We start from the raw sequence: 23,053 nt of genomic DNA, 5'->3' as shown, positions 1-23,053 counted from the left end.
GTTGCACAGTGTGTCATGGCAATATCAATGCGTTCATATCATACAGTCGGACAAGCAACAATCGTAAAGGACTATTATTAATCGTACAGTGCGCACACACTAATTTTCCTCATTAAAAAAAGATTTACTCCTAATTAATTGAATTGTAATTTTGAAATATATGTATAAAACCATGACCACTCACGTGAGATGAGGACTATAGTCATATCAGTAACCTTATAAATGCTGATTTAGTATACATGGGGTCATTTTAAATTATTGGATTAAATTAATCATGGCTGATTGTGAATTAATCTGAAAATGAAAACTACTGATTTTAAATGATGCTGCATCCACACCACTAAGTGTCACTGTAAGTCCAAGATGACACTGAGTGCACCCGTATGACAAATTCAGATTTGTTTTAATTTTCTCCCCTTTTCTCACCAATTTGGAATGTCTAATTCCCAATGTGCTCTAAATCCTCATGGTGGCGTACATTTACATTTACATTTATGCATTTGGCAGACGCTTTTATCCAAAGCGACTTACAGTGCACTTATTACAGGGACAATCCCCCGGAGCAACCTGGACTTAAGTGCCTTGCCCACTTAAGGGCCCAACAGTGGCATCTTGGTGGTGCTGGGGCTTGAACCCCTGACCTTCTGGTCAGTAACCCTGAGCCTCAACCACTGAGCCACCACTGCCCAGTAGTGACTCGCGTAGTGACTCGCCTCATTCTGGGTGGCGGAGGACGAATCTAAGTTGCCTTGCCCTACCGCAGAGACCTAGCGTATGTGGAGGCTTCACGCTATTCCCCGCGGCATCCATGCACAACTTACCACATGGCCAACCGAGAGCAAGGACCACATTTTGGAGACCATGAGGAGGTTAACCCAACGTAACTCTACCCACCCTAGCTAATTGGTTGCTTAGAATGCCTGACTGGAGTCACTCAGCACGTCCTAGATTCAAACTTACGACTCCAGGTGTGGTAGTCAGCGTCTTTACTTGCTGAGCTACCAAGGCCCCCACACCTTTATGTTAATTAAAACATATACTAACACATATTTAAAATAAAAAGCTGTATTAGTTAACATAAGTCAATGCACTGTGAACTAGCATGATCTAACACTGAATAACTGTATTTTTATTAAATGACATTAACTAAGATAAATAAATGCTGTAAAAAATATATTGTTAATTGTTTGTTCACAATACCTAATGCATTAACTAATGTTAAAGAATGGAACTTAATTGTAAAGTGTTACCGAAATCCTACATCAGGTGCACAACTGCAATAAAACAACATTTGTAAAGCTGTAAAGCTGCACTATTGTATAGTGGCACATTTGCTCTACTGACCTGAAGTAGGAGGTGGTATTTAAGAATCCTTTGCACAGGTTTAAGAAGGTAGGTCTCCAGGGGTAATGAGTGGCACAGGGTGGCCTGCCTTTCCTGGAAGAAGCGCACCAGGCTTTCATTCTTCATGCATTCCCGAAGGACGGTGACAGAGCTGGACGGAAACGAGGAGGTAACCAGATATTAGCACGGAGGGTTGTTGACTGGGGGACTCATCAGTTTTGCAGTTTTGCCTGACAGCACTGCATCGTCATGTTAGATCTGAAGTAATGCATTCAGCTGATGGCCCTGTAAACCTTCAAAGCTACTAAGAAAAACTCACTGTGGCAATGCTAACACCATCAGGAAGAAAATTTAAATTTTAGAGGACTAGCATGGTTATTCTGGCCATGCAGTGTTGTACAAAGAACACTTAAATGGACAGTTCACCCTTATTCATCATTTAATCACTCTCATGTTGTTTCAAACCAATTTGGCTTTCTTTCTTCTGTGGACCAGAAAAATTGTTATTTAGCATTATGTCCAAGCTGCTCTGTCCCTGGTTACCATTCACTTTCATTGCATTTAGAGGTTTGGAACATGATGAGAGAATTTTAATTTTCGAGCAAACTATCTCTTTAAGATGTATCAGTGCCATCATGTTTTGTGTATATCAGTCAATATGCAATAAATAGTTTCCTGAAGATGGATCAGAAATCAGAAGAACATAACATCTGCTACTGCTGAACATCTAGGATACGTATGTAACCTCCGTTCCCCGATGGAGGGAACGAGACGTTGTGTCGGAGAAGCGACACTAGGGGTCTCTCTTGAGCGCCGATATATACCTCTGTTCTATGAAAAAAGGCCAATGAGAAGTTGGCAGACGGTATTTGCATATTCCGCCCCCGGACATACAGGCATTTAAGCGGGGCGAATATGGGAGTTCATTCAGGATTTTTCTGAGGGGCTGGAAATGGTCCGGCCACAACAGTGGCTCGTCTCAGCGACGTGGCGGGGAAGACACAACGTCTAATTCCCTCCATCGGGGAACGGAGGTTACATACATAACCTAGACGTTCCCCTTCTGTCACTCTCTCCACGTTGTGTCAGAGAAGCGACACTAGGGGTCCCACTTCAATCATGCCATGCGCTGAGCCGTGTACGTGAACTGCTGATACAGGAGCAGGCAGGTATTCTTATGTGCAAAGGCGACCAGCTGTATCAGGCTGCACGTACCCTTCCCCAATGCCCCATTAAAGTCATCAGAATCCTTCTGGTTACCCTAGTGAGGGGAACAAGGTGATGCTTGCCAACCTGGGAATGGGCCAAGCCTGGCTGGGCCTCTTTTCTCTCTATGTTTCTCGCATAGGCCGGAGCCCTTACATGCATTAAGGGAAGGGGGTCTTACCCCGTTTCCTATTCTTTCAGGGGGAGAAGACCCTGTGGAGACCACACCTACCCTGCAGGGGAGGCAAAGAGTGGCGAATACATCACATGGCCGCTTAAGTCCTATGTGGGAAAGTTGGCGCGGTCGTAGATCCAGCCTCGTGGAGGGGGGAAGCTACAGCACGGCGACCGAGGCAGCTGGAACTGCCTAAGGGAGACACGGGAGTACGCTTGTGAGGGGACAGTACCGAGGAATTACACACAGGGGGAGTCCGAACAGGAGGCCTTAACCTGTGGAGCACCTATTCCAGTACAGGGTAGATTGAGTACCCGTAGTGGCTTGGGTCGGAGTGTTCCTCCGCTGAACTGCACGGCCTGGGTGTGATAAGCCAGTGAAATGACGTCATCAACCCAGTGGGCAAGCCTCTGTTTGGAGACAGCGTTCCCTTTCTGCTGTCCCCCGAAGCAGACAAAGAGCTGCTCAGAATGTCTAGAGCCCTGTGTGCGGTCCAGATAGATACGCAAAGCACGTACCGGACACGGCAATGAAAGGGCTGGGTCTGCCTCCTCCCGGGGCAGCTCTTGCAGGTTCACTACCTGATCTCTGAAGGGTGTGGTAGGAACCTTGGGCATGTAGCCCGGTCGCGGGCTTAGGATCATGTATGTGTCTGCCGGACCGAACTCCAGGCAAGTGTCGCTGACAGAGAACGCTTGCAGGTCCCCGACCCTCTTGATGGAGGCGAGCGCGATCAGCAGGGCCGTTTTGAGAGAAAGGGCCCTGAGTCCAGCTGAATCTAGCGGCTCGAAGGGGGGTCTCTAGTGGCCCGTGAGGACCACCGAGAGAGCCCAGGAGGGGAACAGGCTTGGCCGGGAGGGAGTTAGCCTCCGGGCACCTTTTAGGAACCTGATAATTAAGTCGAGCTTACCTATAGACTTGCCGTCTATCGTGTCGTGGTGAGCCGTGATGGTGGCGACATACACCTTGAGGGTGGAGGGGGACAGCCTCCTCTCCAGCCTCTCCTGTAGAATCTGACCCGCGGGCCAGCTGTGTACCAAATCGTCTGCCCCGAGGGGAGCCTCTGTCCGGGTATACAATAGTGGGCAGTGGGAGGTTTCTTGGGAGGCAAACAGGTCTACCTGGGCCTTGCTGAACCGTTCCCAGATCAGCTGGACCGACTGGGGGTGGAGCCTCCACTCCCCACTGGGCAAGTGTTGTTGTGACAGCGCGTCCGCTATCACATTGAGGTTGTCGGGGATGTGTGTGGCATGCAGCGACTTGAGCCGTTGCACACGGCGCCCCAACCTGATTTGGACGCGTTGGTCTTGACCAGGACGCGTCGGGACACCTGCTGCAAGGGTACTCCTGCCCGTAGAAAGCAGCGGTCTGCCCAGGGTTTGAAGATTTGGCGGCAGGTGGTGGTGATTCTCACACGGTGCATGCCTCTCATCTCAGGACTCGAGTCTGAGGCCAGTGCTGAGGTGGTCTCATATGCATCAACCCCAGTGGCGTTGCTGCCACGGAGGATGCCATATGCCCCAGGAGCCTCTGGAAATGTTAAAGGGACCATGGTGCCTGGCTTGAAGGAAGCGAGGCATTTCAGCACCGACTGTGCACGCTCGTTGGAGAGACGTGCTGACATTGAGACTGAGTCTAACTCCATGCTGAGAAAAGAGATGCTCTGAACCGGGGCGAGCTTGCTCTTTTCCCAGTTGACCTGAAGCCCCAAACGGCTGAGGTGCCTGAGCACCTGGTCTCTGTGCGTGCATAGTAACTCTCGCGAGGGGGCCAGGATGAGCCAATCGTCGAGGTAATTGAGTATGTGTATGCCAGCTTCTCGGAGCGGGGCAAGGGATGCCTCTGCGACTTTCGTGAAGACGCGAGGGGACAGAGACAGGCCGAAGGGGAGGACTACTGATATGCCTGACCATAGAACGTGAACCATAGAAAGGGTCGGTGTCGTGGCAGGATCGAGACGTGAAAGTACGCGTCCTTCAGGTCTACCGCTGCGAACCAATCTAGATGCCGGACGCCAGACAGAATTTGAAAAATCGTCTTTAAAAAGACACGTCCTGAGAAGGACGTTCAACAGCGCTGTGTTTTGCTCTTTTTAGAGCGAAATTACTCTTTTAGAATAACTCTTTCGAGTTGTCTGCGCTGTCGAAGCGCCCAGGGGCAACAAATGCACAGCCGTGCAAGGAAGGAGAAAGCCGCTGTTATGCGCCGTCAGATCCAACAGCATGCAGAGCGTCAGAGGATTAAACAGGAACTGGTGTGTGACTCGCAGCAGACTGCATGCAGGACCATCGGCTCCGAAAATATTTTCTGAATGAACTCCCGTATTCGCCCCGCTTAAATGCCCGTATGTCCGGGGGCAGGATATGCAAATACCGTCTGCCAACTTCTCATTGGCCTTTTTTCATAGAACATAGGTATATATATATCGGCACTCAAGAGAGACCCCTAGTGTTGCTTCTCCGACACAACGTGGAGAGAGCGACAGAAGGGGAACTGGAGGCCCATGAAATTAGAAGGGATGAAAATTATTTCCAAGTAGTCATCACCCAAGAATATCTGACTCTGATATGTCTAATTTTTCCACTAGCCATAAAGCTGACATTGTCTAATTAAAACCACAATACATTTGACATTGTGACAGCAAAACATGTACAGTCCAGTACCAAATTATTATGTTTTCCACATAAATGGCACATACTTCAATTATTATGTATCAGATTTTTCATTGATACACTTGGGATAAGAAGGGTGCTGTCTTTCTCTATTTAGGCAGTTGTTTAATTAAAAAAACTAAAACATCTGTTTGTTTATACATTGTAAGAGTAATAAAAATATCCGTCACTTACCTGGGGTAATTCATGCAGTATATGGTATAAATGTCAAAAGCTTCACTCTAAACAAAGAGAGAACAACATTCATTAATGATTCATTGTAGTGTGAGATATCAAAGACAGACTGTATGAAAACATCATCATACAACCAACAAATGTTTATGTTGTCATAATTTTGCCATCATCGCTCACTGTGCAAAAAAATCAGAGAGCTCAGGGTTATGTAACCAGACAAAAATATTACAGAGAAGAATAAAAATGGCTAAATCTAAAGTGCCACTCACTTAGCAGTGGGACACAAGTATGTGGGACCAGTTAAGAGATTTTTCCAATAAATGTCCAAAAACAGAAGCCGTACCAGACCAACAAAATCAAGTGAACCCCACCATCTGCTCTTGCTTTGGGCAGTATGACTGGCCAGATATGGGCTGAACAACAGATGCAGACTTTCAGTCACTGAAGTACATTCGTACAAGAATGTAAACAGATCTGATATGTGCTCTATTTGGAGTCAGATATCTAGTCCACAGGCACTGCTTTGTTTTAGAAGTTGGTTGTTTTTTTAGATATTGCTGGAAGACTGCTATTGCTAAGATTCTGGGAAAAACCTAAAGAAGACAGGCCTGCTGAAGCCTCTGTGCCATTAGAGAAGGTCAAACTTAAGCTCTTTGTCAGTTAAAAACTCAAAATAGCCCACCGGTACTGGCTTAATCGAATGTACTTTGTGCTTCCTTGGCCAGTGCTAACTGATCCTAACAGTGGCCGTTTCAGCAGGAATTGGGTAAACAGTGGGTCAAGGGACATCTGCCTAAATGCTAATTTATACTTACTGGGCAATCAGGCTTTTTGAAACCTAAACATTATGAATAAATACACAGATTTTTTGTTACACAATTTGCACATTTCCCTGAAATTCTTCATCTAGGAGAACTTGGCTGGTCAAAGAGTATTAATGACTGGTTTAAAATAATCGGGGGTGTGGTTTTTTTTTTACATAATTGCATATGACAGCTAAAGAGATTTTAGCTACAGTAGCTAGGTTACTATATTAACGTTCCAAATTGCCAACTTTCAAGTACACTTTTTTATATGATGTTCGACACAAAGTTAACAAAGACAACGTTTCCAGAATACTGGTGTCTCAGGATGCGTTTTTAAAAATGTATGTTGTTTTAAATAAAAAAAAAAAAACACTAAGACGTAGCACAACAATAAAGTAAGCTTGTCTAACGAATGTTTATGTAGAAAAACAATGAACACAAAATGTGTTCGCTGTGAAGGCCCCCTTAAGCTTCCTCAGATTTGGAAAGTAAAGAATGCCTTTAAGGTTTAAACCATGGCATGAGAACATTCAGCCTCTCTACCACTCCAAACAAAGATGTTCTTGTCTCCTTCGCATCCCAGCTTGGTCTGCTCATTGTTGTGTCATTGAGGTGTGAAGAAAAACAGCAAAAGTGTCTGCAAATACACTCAGCCGATGTGTGCACGTGTTCAAAGTTCAACGCTGTTTGTGGATATGTTTATGTTTCGTTTTACAGAGTCTATCTGTTTCTGGCCCAGACACAGATCTGAGTGCTTTTGCCACACTGCCAAGCAAGAGGCCCGCCATTAAGGTTTTGTAAAACAGATTAACGAAACTTGATTTCCCTTAGGCAATTTGGCAGATCCAACAGCTCCTTGTATTTTGAGAGTAGAGCTAGAATGACGTGCATTAAACCACAAATTGGAATTCCTTCTTTTGAGATATGTGTTTTGTGTACGATTTAATGAGGTTTTAAATGAGAAAAAATTTCTATTTAATTTATCATATGCTTACCCTCTCCACAAAGCACTCAGCTATGGCAGCCGCATGTGGACTTCGTTCCAGATCTTCCAAAAGCTCACTGTCAAAGATGGTACACAACACATATATTTATACTCACATATTCTCACAAATGCTTTTAACTTTAGACAAAGTGCAAAGCAATATAAACGTTGAGTGACATATAAAGTCCACAATTTTCTGAGATGGGACTTTATCTCTTTGTTTAAACTTTGTTATTACCTCTCTATGGAAACATCTGGAACTGGTGTTTCAAGAAGACACTCTTGACTGGAATGGGCTCCAGTTCCTGCCTACATTTCCAAATGGCGTTCATTTGTTTCTTTTTTATCATTTAAACCAAACTATTGCCTAAATGCACACAGATGGGTTACATCTCATTTTGGCTCAATTTCATTCTTGCCCTTCCCCATCCTGAAACATATTTCCCCTCTAAACGTGTCCCAATATCCACACAGTCAACCTTGAATGACCTCCTTCCTTTGCCATTGAAAACCCCATGGATGTAACTGCTGAATATCTCTGTTTTCTATTTATCTTTAACTGGTTGGTAATGGGGAAAGCTGTTTAGCTCTCCTTTCAGGCAGTGGATGAGTCAAGAACGGCATTCTTTGATTATATTGGCTGGCAACAGCGTCTGGATTTGAGGCAATGAAGGAAGCTTGGGCTTGGTTTAGTGAAACAATCTCTATTGTCAGTCAAACACTAGATGGAAAAGTACGGATTTTCCCTCAATGTTATGGAGTTAATATGATCTCTTGTGGCTGGTGGGACTTTTTTGACCAGGGATGACTGGTTTGACATTATCCTACCATGTTCTGAAACCATGGGTTCTCACCACACCTAGTGTACCTCCTGAGGGTTGAACGAAAGTTCTGTGACAACTTAACCAAACCACACTGTATTTCATTCAGTTCATTAGCACAACTACAACATTCATTGCCAAGAGGCACACAAACCACCAGACTAGTCAGTCTCTAGAGAAGCCCTCCTACCATATCTTGTGAAGGAAAACAACATGGTGCTCTCTAAACACTATGGACTTGCCTTCATGTGGCTGAGGGGAACATTTTGGAAGGAAACCACAGTATTCCAGCCTTCATCATCCTCTGTTTTTCCTCAAAAGACGAAGCTCATTTTGTGGCTGCCCTTTGTGGTGGGGGGACTTCATTGTGGTTATGAGAGAAACAGAAGTGAATTAATGCATGCTTTTTTAAGATTGACCAAAGAGCTTGCTAGGTGCCTCTAGGGTTTCAGATTTAAATCAAGGTTGTTCATTACATTGATCGCAAGACAACTACTTGGCAGTATTGATCAAAACAATTTTTTATGATGATAACCATAAAGATTGACTTCTGTAGCCATGCGCTGTTTTCTTATTTTATTCCTGACTGTTTATTTGTCTTGAATAATTAATTAAAATCTTAATCATTATTATTTGTTGTGGTATCGAAACTGGTATAGAGAATCGTAAAATACAGACTACTGAAATTTTGGTATCGTGACCACACTGCTTACAATGTACAGGCCTACATTGTGTATGGTAGATCTTGCTATAATAACATTAGATCTCATTCCATAGAAGTGTGAGTACCACTGACTTAGATTAAAAGAGGTGGCTAAATAACAAATCATAAATTGGGATCCGTAATTGCTTAACAAAGAATATGTTGCTGTAAACCCAAAGCTACCAATATCTGCTTTCATGTCTGCAGTCTAGTGGACAAGTTGGATTCAATTATTACTTGGCACATTTTGTGAGGTCTTGGCCCTTTCATCCAGATCCCAGGAAGGTTTTGGCAAACCCAAGTTTAAGACTTTAAATATGTTTTCTATATTCATACTAAACACTTTCCCAGGTTCATCTTTGCCAGATACATACAAAGACATTTGTGAGTTTGGGGAAATATTTGAGGTAAAATAAGAAATGAATACATTAAGACAGCAGGCCAAGTTCTGCTTGGTTCTTTGACCGTGTCAGAATTGTTCAACTATCAAGCATCACTTCTCAACAATGGACTCCAAGATTATAATTTCAGATAAATTAAAATAATCTTATATAAAATATATTAAACTAATCTTGAAAAAATTTCTAACCAAAGATGTACTACATGTAAACTGATAACACATCGCTCACTTTAATTTATCCCTTCAGCAACTGTTGTATATATTGATGAATATACAGTTCTTGAAACTTATTAAATCATGAAATTAATTGAGATGAATTGTCTTTATCTCTTGATGCTCCTTGTTTTTTTGAATGTTTAACAACAAGCCGTGTTTTCATCATAACAGCAGAAGTTCTGGAAGATGTGGAAGAATATGCAATGTTTCAGAAAGAGGACTCATAGTAAGTATTACATCATTCATTCGTTCAATTCAGGCATCTCATCCAAACATGATCCAGCCTATGCCTTATAAGCTCTGCACAGCTGTCTTTTCGCTCTTTATGCTGCATTGCTTTAACCCTCCGCCACCCAAACACCGCCACTTAGGTCCCGACCTGCTGTAAGGGATAAGTAGAATCCTGATGCTGAACCGTAAGACAGGGCTTACACCAAGGGAAAATATTCTTTTAATAACTAATGTTATTCCCACATTCTCGAATACTCTGCGAGAAATATTTATAACCTACATGAGCCTTGGAGTCAAAAAAAGGATGAGGAACAAAACATCCCTCTTTTTACTCTCCCTAACAAGTTCATTGGAGAGTAGAGAGTTATGACCACAGAGAGGGAGTCACCTGCAACCTGAATGTAAAAAACATAGCTCCCATTGTTCCATTAAATCTGCACCTCACCCTTCCCTTGATCTGGACTCAAGTCATAAGTTGTCCTCTTCTCTTGATTAATTCTCTCCTCCTCTCCCCTCCTTTCTTTTTTCAAAGTGATATGTATAACCCAAACAGAAGTTCACTGCATTACAGTTCCTTTAATCTAGCTTGTATTTCCCACAGCAGTCAAGGCTTTATTTTTGCTGGAGACATAGCATCCATTGGAGGGGGGAAATTCACACAGTCATTCTACTTCTTTGTTCAATATAAGAATCCTCAGGACAAATCTACACCCATTACCTCTCTTGAAGAAGATCTAAGGAGACCATGAGGAGTCGGGAAGGCAGAGAGATGAGTCTTTTGGATAAGCCCAGATGTCTTTATTAAAGGGATAGTTCAGCTAAAATTTTTAATTATCTCATTATTTACTCACCCTCATGCTATTCCAGATGTGTATGACCATCTTTCTTTAGTAAAACACAAACAAAGATTTTAAGAAAAATATCTAAGCTCAATAGGTCCATAAAATGCAAGTGAACGGTGATCAGAACTTTGTAGCTCCAAAAATCACATAAAGGAAACATAATAGTAATCCAATTTGAGCAAGGACAAGAAACCAAAGGAAGTCAGAGGGGAATGGGAGTGGAACATGACATGGGCTGGACTCAAACCTGGGTCTTCCACTTATCGATATGTTAAAAAACCCATACTGAAGGGCCATGTTATAGTGTTATATATAAGTTATCTAAGTGATGTACTTCCATTATGTCATTTAAATGCCACCCTCCTCTCTAGATCTGGTCGGCAAAAGAAGCTGCTGACATTCTGTGTACTTGTGAATTGTATCGAAAACATTTCAACATAACCATGCTTAGGGTTAAAGTTGAGCACTGGGTGGAGGTTGGGCTTTAAAATACTAAGTAATGACCTTAGAATCACTCACTGTGGAATAATGGGTGCAATGTAGGTGCCCTTGAACATGCAACGCTCATTTAATGGCATCAGAATAAGTGATGAGTGACAGAGTGGTCTGACTAAATGTGCTAAAATAAACCAAGAGCAATATGTACAAATCAGCAAGGATGAGAAGATTTTGAAAGAACTATTGCAAAACACAGGAATGAGTCAGCAGTGGAATGTTTTCATCAGAGCAAAATGGAGTGGCGATTCCAAAGCCAGCAAAAACAGCTTGTTCTGTTGCAGTCGCTGCTCAAGACAAATGAAGCATTCCAGTGCATAGGCACAATTTACAATGCTTCACTGTAACTGGACAGATGTCTGTGGGAACAAAATAAGTGCTGTCTGCTATCCAAGGATGCATTGCTTGCTTGGCTGCACCCTCACTTTCTGACAGGTCATGTGTGGCTCATTCACCGCAGGGGCTGGAGCTCTACCTCGGAGCCTGGCTACTTTGGCTTAGAGGAAAATGACATCTGTATGTGTCCTACATGGAAAGGAGGAGGCGAGAACCGGCTTGATGACATAAATAATATTTTAATGATTAACTTAAACAAAAGAAAAACACACACACATGACGGACATGTCCGTAAACTATCTCTCTCTAGTCGCACCACCGTCCGCAATAGGCCTTTATCTCTTTCTTAATTAGGCTTAATTAGCCTGATAAGGGACCGGTGTGTATAATCACGACTCGGCCCCGCCCTCCGCCCTGTCACAAACGTGTAATTTGCAATAAACAGTGTGACGCTGACACAACAAGGCAAAAAAAAACTGTTCTGTACACCATGCATGAACTCACAATGTAATAAACCATATGCTTCACGTCTGCTTTAAACATACCTGTAAGTTATGATGAATGCAGAGAAAAGGGCTCCAGAGATCATTCCAGATCATGTAAAGCAGACCAGAGAGAGTATGCGGAAGTGTTGCAAAAATAGTGTGCCCTCAATCTTGGCTGACATATTCACATTGTCACTTATGGTGGGATAGACAAGGGCTAGCAGGCTAGCCATTGTGTCTGAGACAAATTCAACGGACACCACTGTTGCCTAAGCAGAAGTCTCTGAGTCAGACATGACCACTTGTGCTTGAAAAGACAAGTGTGAGAGAAAGAGAAAGGCGGAATCGAGAGAGAATGTAAAAAGAAGACACCCACCTGTTAAATTCGTAAATGTCCTCGATGTTGCAGAAGAGGGTGCTGACTTCCTCAGGTTTGAGTGGCAAGTCGCCAAAGTCAATAATGCAGCCAAGATAGTCCTGAGAGAGAGAAACACAGAATGATAGAGTATAAATGACCTCACAGAAATCAGAGTAGGCATTTTCACAATTTGTTAGCAATTCTGAAAACTCGTAAGACCTGTGAAATTGTATTTACCTCTTTTTTATAACATTTTCCATTGTAAACACTTAGCACATGTAGCTCGTTCATAATTCATGGACTAAAAAGAGACTGTCTTAACTATAATTGGGTCCATCACAGGACATGACTCATCTCTGAATGATCTCTCAACACCAACAATGGCTGTAATGTAATTACCCTCGACGCTACACTTGAGCCCCTCAATGATCTTCAGTGTAAACATACAAAGCGACACAGGAAAGCAAGGCATGCAAATAATATGGGATTTTAAAAGCTCCCCTGTAAAAATATGTATCTTTTTGTCTCTCTGCTCTTTCACCTCTGACCTGGAAAAAAGTCAAGAGCTGGTCTCATGAGAAAGCCTGCTGGTTTAAGCCGCTCGCTGGTGAACAGACATGGAAAAGAATCAGGGGGGTGATCAAACTTGCCAGGTCTCTCCACTCCTTTTATTGAAGTGGCTGCATATTAATCCCTGATAAAATAGCAGCTTTGACCATCATGGTCTAGCCTGGTTTTGCTGGTTAGTGCTGGTCTAGCACTATGGTCTTTCTCCTGGTGATGCTGGCTGACCAATGAAGTCTTGCCAGTTAACCTGGTTAAGAAGCCACCTGAAAAACACCAGCACTCCAGCACTCCATACAGGGACCAGCATCCAAAAAACAACATATGCTGGAGACCAGCTATGCATAATGCTGCTGTTATGAAGATACATTCTTGACTTAATGAGGAAAGCTTTTTTTGCATTAAATCTAAAAGCTAATTATATTTTACAACATATATTTGTGCAACAAGGGCCAAAACTGTAGATTTCAGGCTAATTGTAACAAAAGCCTGGTTCTGGGCTGTTGGGCTAGCAGAGCGATGCTATTAATCTACACATCAGTCACTTTATCAATGCTTGGCCTCATTAACCCCTAATTAGCCAGTCTAGAGACCAAAACCAACATCCTTTTAATCGATAGACAAATCAGTTCCAACAGACCGTAATGAAATAGAAGTACTGAAAATGCCAAGAATGGTAGTTACAATCTCCCGAGAGAAAACATGAACACTGAAGCCAACAAAAGTAAGCCACCAGGCAAAACAAACTAAATAAAGATTTGAACCTGACTGTGTCAAAAAATAGCTACAAATAAACAAACGTTATGAGACCTGTGAGACAGTGGAAGACTGGCTTTATAAGGGGTTCTCTTTGTCTCCCTCCCTCTTCTTTCCCTGTGCCATAAAAAATGGGGGCTTTTTCTTTTTCTGTTTGTTTCCAGAGCCACAAGGCATCTGGGAAGTCAAACATGCTGAGTTGGGTGCAAAAAAGAGCCAGAAAAGAAGGGACTGGTGCATTCAGCACCTTTAAAAGGCAATGGCAACACAGACTCTGTAATTACAGTGATTTACACTCTGCTACAGGCTGCAGAGAATTCCCCTGAATGAACACCTCTCATGAGGGTGACACATGGCAAAACTGGAGAAGTGGATGAAGAGATGAGTGATGACACAGCTACTCAGGGAAGAGCGAAAATCCATGCTGTAAGGGGAAATCTGAGGATTACTTTGTGAGTTATGAAACGAGAGTGTGCGAGACAAGAGGGACCAAAGGAACAATAAGTTATATGCACATTTCCTTGGCAGATACTTTCTTAACAAAATGACTTACTGGTGTGTACATAAAGTGTGTTATGACAACCAGTCTGGCAAGAAGCAAAACGTAAATGTTCATATATGAGATATGGACAAGAAAGAGAAAGTACAACAATGAAGAAAGAAAGAAAGAAAGATGCTATCTCTCAGAGAGGAAGTTTGGAAATGTGACAGACAATAGAGGAGGGAGAATAGGGCAAGAGGGAGGAGAGAGAGAGAGAGAGAGAGAGAGAGAGAGAGAGAGAGAGAGAAAGCAAAAGAAGTTATACACACATTCAGAGTCTTTGTCTGAGAAACTAGGTCAGTTTGGAGTTTGGAAAACGAGTCGGTCCCTCTCTTGTAAGCAGTCCCCTTCCATCTTTGCTTGTGCCCCAGAATGGGGGTTACAGCCAATCCCCCTCATCCCCCAATTTCCTGTCCTACTTAGCTGAGATATTGCTGAAACGAAAATGGGGAATCTTTCTTCCCCCCTAAAAGTTCCCCACACCAAAACACAAACATACAGATGAGCTGAAACCACTGCATCTGAGCATCACCATATTACTTTGTTAGTTCACAAACTAATAATAACTCACACAAACACAAGACAAATTAACACATACCAAAGCTTTTCACACTGAGCTCACACTGCTCTTATGATGGGATCTTATTTCCTGCAAACTTGACATCATTCTGTTGTTACGCTTTCCATCAAAACCAGACCGTTTTTACTAATAGAAGCACAGCCCGGCTCAGTATGACTCCAATCAGACATCATATGCATTTATCCCAGAGTCAGCACTCTTGTCTCGAAACTGCCATTCACCACTCAACCTCCATTTTGAGACCACAGATTGATAAAACAGCAGCATTCCTTTGCATGATCCCCAACTTTCAACAGCCGATTTATGGCTATTTGTTCTGAAGGCATCTTTTCATAACGCAATATAGGCTTGCGTGCCTTCTCTTTTTATTGCTTATGAAAAGTTTGACTTCAAATTCACTGTGACGATCTCCCCAAAAGGGATCTTCCCCTTTAAATTATTGCTTTTTATTATCCCTGGAATGCGCAACATCATTTCCATAGTGGAAAAAATATAACCTACAGCTCCAGATAACATTCCAGCGCTATACACAGCTCAGACCTATATACACAGCTCAGACCTATAATCTGTGCCACAAGCCTCTGCTTATTTAAACAGAGCGTTGTTCATGGAATAGAGTGACTAATTGCTGTTCTTTTTTGGATTGATTCTCACGATGATGGTGTGGTTTCCCGAATGGAGTTAACGCTGTTTTTGCACCTGACGTGACCTTAAACTGTGACGAAACAGCAGGATATCTAAAGGACCATAGGAAAGTAAATGAGTATTTGACTTGATATATGTATACTTTGTGCAGTTAATGGAATTACTGATGAATGGACTGACAGAAATTGTCAGTCTGGCATCCCACTTCAATATCAAACTGCCACAACACCATCAGCAAATGGGAAAAGGAGTAACATTTCAGGCATTCTCCAACCTTCTGACCTATGTTTATCCATGGTCCTTTGCTTTCAATCGGTCAGGGATACAAAGGCTAAACACATGCTGTATATACACACACCTGAATTACACCTGTTAACGAATAGCACTGGCAACTTTCAAATTAGTTCAAAGGCTGCGAAAGCTCACACCTCTGTCTGATCTCATCAAATTATTTTTCTTACACAAGAATGTTGTCCCATTGTACTTGGCAAAATCACAATCACCTAGTTAAATGTCAAACGTGTCTTGCTGCAAATATGCATGGAAATATGATGAATGTGTTGAGAGCCATTCACAATGAGTCTCTTATATTTACAGCACATTCTGATTTGTGTGTGTGTGTGTGTGTGTGTTTGAAATGCTAAGAAAAATCCTACTTAATGTACCAGATCAGTGCTGTGTACGTGAAAAGCAGTGCAAAGATGTGTTTGAAGTGACAGTTTGAATTTACTGCTGCTTTCATCCAGAGCCACAACCTCCTTTACTCCACATGAATGCGTGATGAATGGCACAATAGCATCTCACAATGATCACATTTTAAATCTCCTCTGGCACAGAGAAAATGCTCAGCTTTTGAATCCTGGATTGCATACAGGGTGGGAGGGCAAGTGGGGAGATATACTTCCAAAACTGAAAAGGAGGATTTTACAAGGCTGAGCATTTTATAGCTAAGTAGAAAGCACTACCTGTTAGGTTAATAGTATAATAATAGTATAAAATAATATTATTCACATAATTTTCAAAGTCATATTGTTTGAGTTTACATTCACATTTCATCATTCAAAACATTATAGACATTAATGCAAGAGTATTGTGGGTGGTTGCCAGTGCGTTGCTAGGCAGTTGTTAAGGTGTACAGAGTGGTTTATAATGTGTTGCTATGTGGTTTGCTAAGTGTGGCTATATGGCTTAAGTCCCTCCTTTAATGTAAGTTTGTGGGATTTTTAGCCGTTTTATTGTCTATCAGGTGCAAGTCAGGTGAAAAAGTCATGTTAGAAAAGTAATAGTAAACCTCTCCTTAACAAGCTGCACTATCTGAGGTATCATTTATGTCCTTAGCACAACTGATGCTGGTTAAATGCTTTTGAAATGCTTAGTGCCCAATAATTACAGCAGTTCAGGAATGTTGAGTTCTAGATTGTGCTGTGAGGATCTGTATAAAAGCACTTCATTTAAAAAAAGAATTGTTGTGTTGAAAATTAATCATTCTATCTTCATGTGATTGTTGTTTTAATGATGTTTTAATGTATTTATTCGATTAGACACAATTTAATTAAACTGTCAAATCTTGAACTAAAATGTAAAACAGAATTTTGGGGGAAAAAACTTATTTCATAGGACTGTATTTCAATTTAAATTTCATGTTGATGTAAGCTGACTTTAACCAGTTGCTATGTTTTATGCATTAATGTTTATACAAAACGGGGCAATATATGAGTGTAGAGGCCCACCAGTAGAAACTTTATGGTCTTTACCTCCACAATGCTCTTCAGGTCCCTCACATAGGCCTGCTCAGTCTCCAGTATCTCCAGAGCCACTCTTTCCAGGCGAGAGAGTTTGGGCAGTGGTGTTGTGGAGGCGGGCCCAGCTGCCACAAGCAATGAGAGTGGGGTGAGGTCCAGGCTAATGTCAGAGCCATTACGCTGTGGCCCCGGGTATGCTGGCACAGCCCCATAGGGAAGCGATGAGGAGGAGGAGGAAGAGTGTCCATCCTGCAGCGAAGCAGAGGAGGCGGAGGAGCTCAGACTGGCACCACGGTCACTGTCGGAGCACACTGTGTTTACAGATGTGCAGCTCCCACGGGACGCGCCCCCTGAGGAGGCCATGCGGCTCACAATCCCACTCAGTGAAGACACAGAGGAAGGGCGCTTGGCAACTGCAGTGGGGAAATTCAAACACAAACATTTTCAGATCCTAATAATCATTGCATAATACAGCATGTTTAGATTGTTAAATGCTTTAACAGAACAACTTCAAAATGTTGAGAACTCGAAATGGACAGGCAATCGATTTGACCTATATTTTTAACCGATATACACTTCCACTTAATCTGTTCCTTTTGATATTAAAATTGTATTGATTAAAAAAAACAGGATTGATAAAACAGAACTTACACACACAGAATCAAATTATATAAAATTGTATGTCCCTCCCCCTGAACATCCCCCTCATACTACAAACATCCAACACAAAAATGAAAGTATACACACATACAAATAAACAATTATAATAATAAAAAATAATAAAAACAGAGGAAACACTTAAGAATAGTATATATATATATATATATATATATATATATATATATATATATATATATATATATATATATATATATATAATAAAATCATACATTTAAAACTACAAATCTCCCTACACTGCCCCTCCCCGAGCTAAACAGCTGCCCCATTTTTTATTATATAAATCTATGTTACCTAGCCTTCTACATGGCATTGCTTCGAATGCCGTTATGCTGCCCATCTCTGTGTGCCACTATTGAAATGAGGGCAATCCAGACGACTTCCATCCCCTAAGTATGATCTGTCTGCCAATCATAAGACTGGCTAGGAGCTGATTGTTTTTATGTATTTATCTCCTATATTAATGACCGCCCCATCGCCTAAAATACAGAGTCTTGGGCAAAATGAAATGGACCTTAACACACCGCCAAAAAACCTGGGTTGTGTCCCCATCTTCTGATTGCATCGCCAGAAGGTGGGTGTCTTTAAGACCATGCCTATACAATCAAGTGGGGGTCCAATAAAATCAATGTAAAATCTTAAATTGCATAAGGCGCACCCTTGCATCTCTATATGTAGACTTGATGTTTTTTAGAATCCTAAAAGCCCACACTCCCTCCTCCAATACCAAGTTTACATCTTTCTCCCAAAATCTCTTCAGAGAAGTTCAAGCTCCGTCCCCCAGACTCTGAATTAACAGGGAGTAATACACTGATGCATCACTGATTTTGGACCTTTTCCAAAAGCAGGAATCACCACTCCAAAAGTATCTGCCGCTTTAGGGGGTGTATGCTACTCCCAAAAATAGTACAGAACAGGTGGCGCAGCTGTAAATACCTAAAGAATTGAGACCTGGGAATCCTAAAATGTTGAGCCATATTTTCAAAGGACCTCAACACTTCACTCTCATATAGGTCACCGAGCATATTAACCTCCCTCACAATCCATTCTGTCCAGCAGAAAGGGGACTTATTAATAAATAATGTTGGGTTCAGCCACATGCTCGACGCAACATTTAAATAAATGTCCGATTTAAACACTCTGGACACTTTTGTCCATACTGAGTGTAAACGCGAGACAACGGGGTGTACTTTAACTTCTCCGGATTGTTTGATAGAAAGGCTTTGTAATCGCGAAATAGGGGAAAGAACTTCCTCTTTGATACAAAACCAGGGAGGGGCTCTCTCAGGTGGAAGCGACCAATGAGCCAAATGACTGAGACCGAATGCATAATAATAAAACAAAATCTTGGATAGGCCTAGCCCACCTTTGTCAATTGCCTATATAATATACAGGAGTGTAATCTGGGACACCATTCCAAATGAAGGACTTCGCTATGCTATCAAATTGCTTGAAATAAGAGAGGGGGAACTCTATAGGGTGAGATTGTAACAGGTAGTTACATTTTGAAATACAATTCATTTTAATAACATTAACCTTCGCAATCGTAGATCAATTTAATGAAGCCCACCAGCCCACATCAATCGAAAACCTTTTAATTAAAGGGTCAGAATTAAATCTAACTAAATCACAAATTTGCTGGGAATAAAATACCCAAATACTTAATGCCCTGTTTGGGCCACTGGAAAGCGCTCAAACATCTGAAAGCCGTAACCGGGCAGTATGCTGTCAGAGCCAAAGCTTCAGATTTAGATCAATTAGTTCTGAATCCTGAGAACTTAGAAAAGAAATGAATAATTCTGTGGAGACAAGGCATATATCTAGTGGGGTCATAGACATTTCTCTTCAAATATCTCCAAGACCAAAACATCTGAGCTATGATATCCACATTAATATTATAGCTCTACATACTTACTGTTTGTCAATAACTCCTAAAAGGAATTATAGGAGAGCATCTGAGAATCAGTTAATACATAATTGTTAACTCTATTAAACCTCTTAAGCTATGAAATAGCAACCTCTAAGCAATAAAACTTGTAGAGGAAAAAAGCTACAGCCATTGATCTTTACAAGGACAAGCTATAAATGCTTAATATGTGTGTAAAGGAGTTTAATGGAAAGGAGGAGGTGAGAACCGGCTTGACGATATAAATAATATTTTAATGATTAACTTAAACAAAAGACACAAACACACACACGACGGTCAGCTGCCCGTAAACAATCTCCCTCTATCGCACCATCATCGGCAGTCAGCCTTTATCCCTCTGTGAGGCTTAATTAGCCTGATAAGGTAAAATCACGACCCGGCCCCGACCTCCGCCCTGTCACAATGTGTTTCTTGCAAATGTTTCTATAGCTTGCCTCACAGGAAACAGAAGAGACACAAAAGGTGTGACTGTGCAAAACTACATCACACTAGTTTGCAGCAAACCCACAGAGACTGTCAAACTAAGAGCATTAAGCATAACACACAGAGCACACACTGAACAGTCAAGAAACAAAAATCACAACTTCCTGACAGTAATTTGTTGGATGATTAAACCTGCAAACACAGAAGTCATTCAACAAGCAGTGCCCTTAGTCGACCAGAACATCTAAAACAAAACAAATCAAAACAAAGATGTCCTCCCTGAAGAGCTGTATAAAAAATGAGCACAACAGTCTGGTCGTCAAGGCAAGTGAACACAGGCTTGTACAGACAGCTGTAAAGATGGGCATTGTTTAAAGGTTGAAAGCCGGGCTGTGGCAGTTACAATGGTGGCACAGTTACAGAACAGAGGCCGACGGAGACGAACAATCCTCCATTTCCTCTGACCTAGCAGGGCGATGCAGTCAACTGTTATTCTCCACGCTCGCCTGCTCGCCAAGTCTACCTACCATCCATCAATTCTTCCGTCTGACCATTAGCTGGAACCGCTTGCAGCCTTTTCTCTTGCATTCACACAAGGTTCGAAAGCACTTTGGTAATATTGACAGCCGGAATTTGATTTAAACACACTCATAAACTAAATGAAGGCATGTGTTTATCTTTAGCTGGCCCCATTCCAAGAACAGCACCACTGTGGCGGCAGTCGCACATGAAAAAAAAACAAACAAAAAAAAACACGGAGGGACGGATTGTAAAAACCCGCTACAGCCAGACATAGATCACTGATACGACTATCTTTTGCTGTCCTGAGGTCAGTTTTGTATGATGTCTATCTCAAGATGAGGTATTCCTTCTGAAAAGACCAGCTTAGACCAGGAAGAATTTCCATGCTGGTACAATTTGGTTTATGCTGGCTAAAAGTGAATTTTTTTTTCAATGTTAAAATGCATTTTAACCTGGGGGGGAGGGGGCATGCGGCCCCATTTTGTGGCCGACCCACCAGGAAAAGTCCCGGTTCTCCCAATGGCTAGTCCGCACCTTGATGTTTAAAATACAGTCATCTGAAGACAAAGCCTTTTTCTACAATCTGAGGGAATTAGAAAATATTTTACACAGAAGGAAAGTTCCATTGTACTTCCATATTTTTAACTGTGGCATTTGTAATAAGATCAAAGTAATCACAAATATAAGTAAAACCATGATTAGCAGAATTTTCGTAAGAAAAACACTTTCTGAAATTAACGTTTAAATGCACTTCTCTGCGCTGATCAGTCCATTGAGCAGCGCTGACTGATCCGGGTAAAGCTGTTTCCTTTCGCGTTTGGAACATTTTCTGTTTGATATTTCTCATACGGAACAAAACAATCAGAGAATTTGTAGTAGCACCAATGCGACCTCTTGCAAAGTTGAATCGAACTGTCAGAAAATTTGTTTCAGTCCAGAGCCCTTATTTATTTTGTGGAATCTGAACATTTTCCACGGCACACCTGACAATCGTTCACGGCACACTAGTTTGCTGTGGCAGAGTGGCTGGGAAACACTGGTTTAACCAATGCTCTAAGTTTGGGGCAGGACTATCTGTTTGTGCGACCAATGGCAGATGGGGTGGGTATTGAAAATGTGTTTATTGAAAATGTGTCATTTTCGCTCGATTGGTGATAATAGTCTGGCATAAATTACACACTTTAGCTTTACGCTAGTTGAGTTTGAAAGTTTAACTCTCAGAGACCAAAGCACAAAAGTATGAATGAAAAATAAGTTATCACAAGCAGAAAGAATAACTTAATGAAAAGTTAGGAAATTTGACTACTTAAAACATATGAAGACTAATGAAATATTTGCAGGTATGATCAAAATAAAATACCCTTAGGTAATGTAGTATATTTAATATACCATTAAAACAAAGATTATTTATATATAAAAATTTTTAATGACAGAACAGCACATTAAATAGCTGAACATAATTTGCAATTTTCTATCTTTGATCTGTGACAAAATAGGCTCCAGTGTGTGATTATATACAGAAAAAGTTTGTATATTATCAATGGATGTAATCAGGAACGCATTGGGAATTATCAAAATAATATAAAAAATATTGTTACAAAAGTGTTAACAACTGTGACATCCAGCTGCAAGCTCTTTGTGTGACTTTAGCAAACTGTGAAAGTTAATATGCAATTTGTTGTGAAAGTTCAAAGTGTCAGATTTTGTTATGTGTAGTTACTTTATGAAAGATGTTATAAGATTGTTTTAAATCTATCATCTATTATCGAGTTATATCCGAGAGATACGGACACCAGGAAACCAGCACACCAGCGTCCCTTGCTGTGGACTTACAATCAAAACACATATACCAGTATGCTGGAAACCAGTAATGCTGGTCTTTGCAAAAAAGGATATCACCCATTGTGAGTGCAAAAGTATTCAGGTGCACGTACGTGGCCGCTTCAAAGCATGACATAAATTAGAGTCAGACAGTTGCATAAAGTGTGACAGTGTAAACCCAATGCATCCTCTGGAACAAAAGAAAACAGTGTTCTCCATCACTACATGCAGTCGGGCACTTTCATGTGACGTGGAAGAACCATCTGTGATCGTACATGTACACCTCATAAACAGAGAGGTATTTTACCCTAACCATTGTCCCCATAAAACATAAAGAGACTCTTTAACACACAGCATGGATTAAAGTGGATAAATAGGCTGAGGTGTCCAAAAAACCTGATCACTCCTATAAGTATGTGGGAGTAAGGGTTGCAGATATAATTGATGAACACACTAGTGGGCCAACGCACATATTCTGTTCCTCATAATTATATGATTCTACATGAAAACTGGAATGAATCGATCAACTGTACAGCTGTTTTAGAAATCTAAAATAATACATTAAGAGCTCATTTCCTTGCAATATTTTCCAAATGACATCGATC

General features: G+C 41.5%; 1 protein-coding gene across 1 annotated transcript in view; it reads right to left on the bottom strand.

The window, feature by feature from the left end:
- LOC127631669 (pleckstrin homology domain-containing family G member 2-like) overlaps positions 1-23,053 on the bottom strand; it is a 57,649-nt gene that overhangs the window by 8,960 nt on the left and 25,636 nt on the right. Inside the window, exons 3-7 of the mRNA XM_052109939.1 lie at positions 17,090-17,490; positions 12,268-12,368; positions 7,373-7,439; positions 5,572-5,618; positions 1,345-1,495 (exon numbers count right to left, since the gene is read on the bottom strand). Coding sequence (XP_051965899.1) covers positions 1,345-1,495; positions 5,572-5,618; positions 7,373-7,439; positions 12,268-12,368; positions 17,090-17,490 — 767 coding nt within the window. The remainder of the gene's footprint in view (positions 1-1,344; positions 1,496-5,571; positions 5,619-7,372; positions 7,440-12,267; positions 12,369-17,089; positions 17,491-23,053) is intronic.

The sequence above is a fragment of the Xyrauchen texanus genome, chromosome 38, assembly GCF_025860055.1.
Source record: "Xyrauchen texanus isolate HMW12.3.18 chromosome 38, RBS_HiC_50CHRs, whole genome shotgun sequence".
NCBI classification, from domain to species: domain Eukaryota; kingdom Metazoa; phylum Chordata; class Actinopteri; order Cypriniformes; family Catostomidae; genus Xyrauchen; species Xyrauchen texanus.
This window is presented reverse-complemented; position numbering and strand designations above follow the sequence as displayed.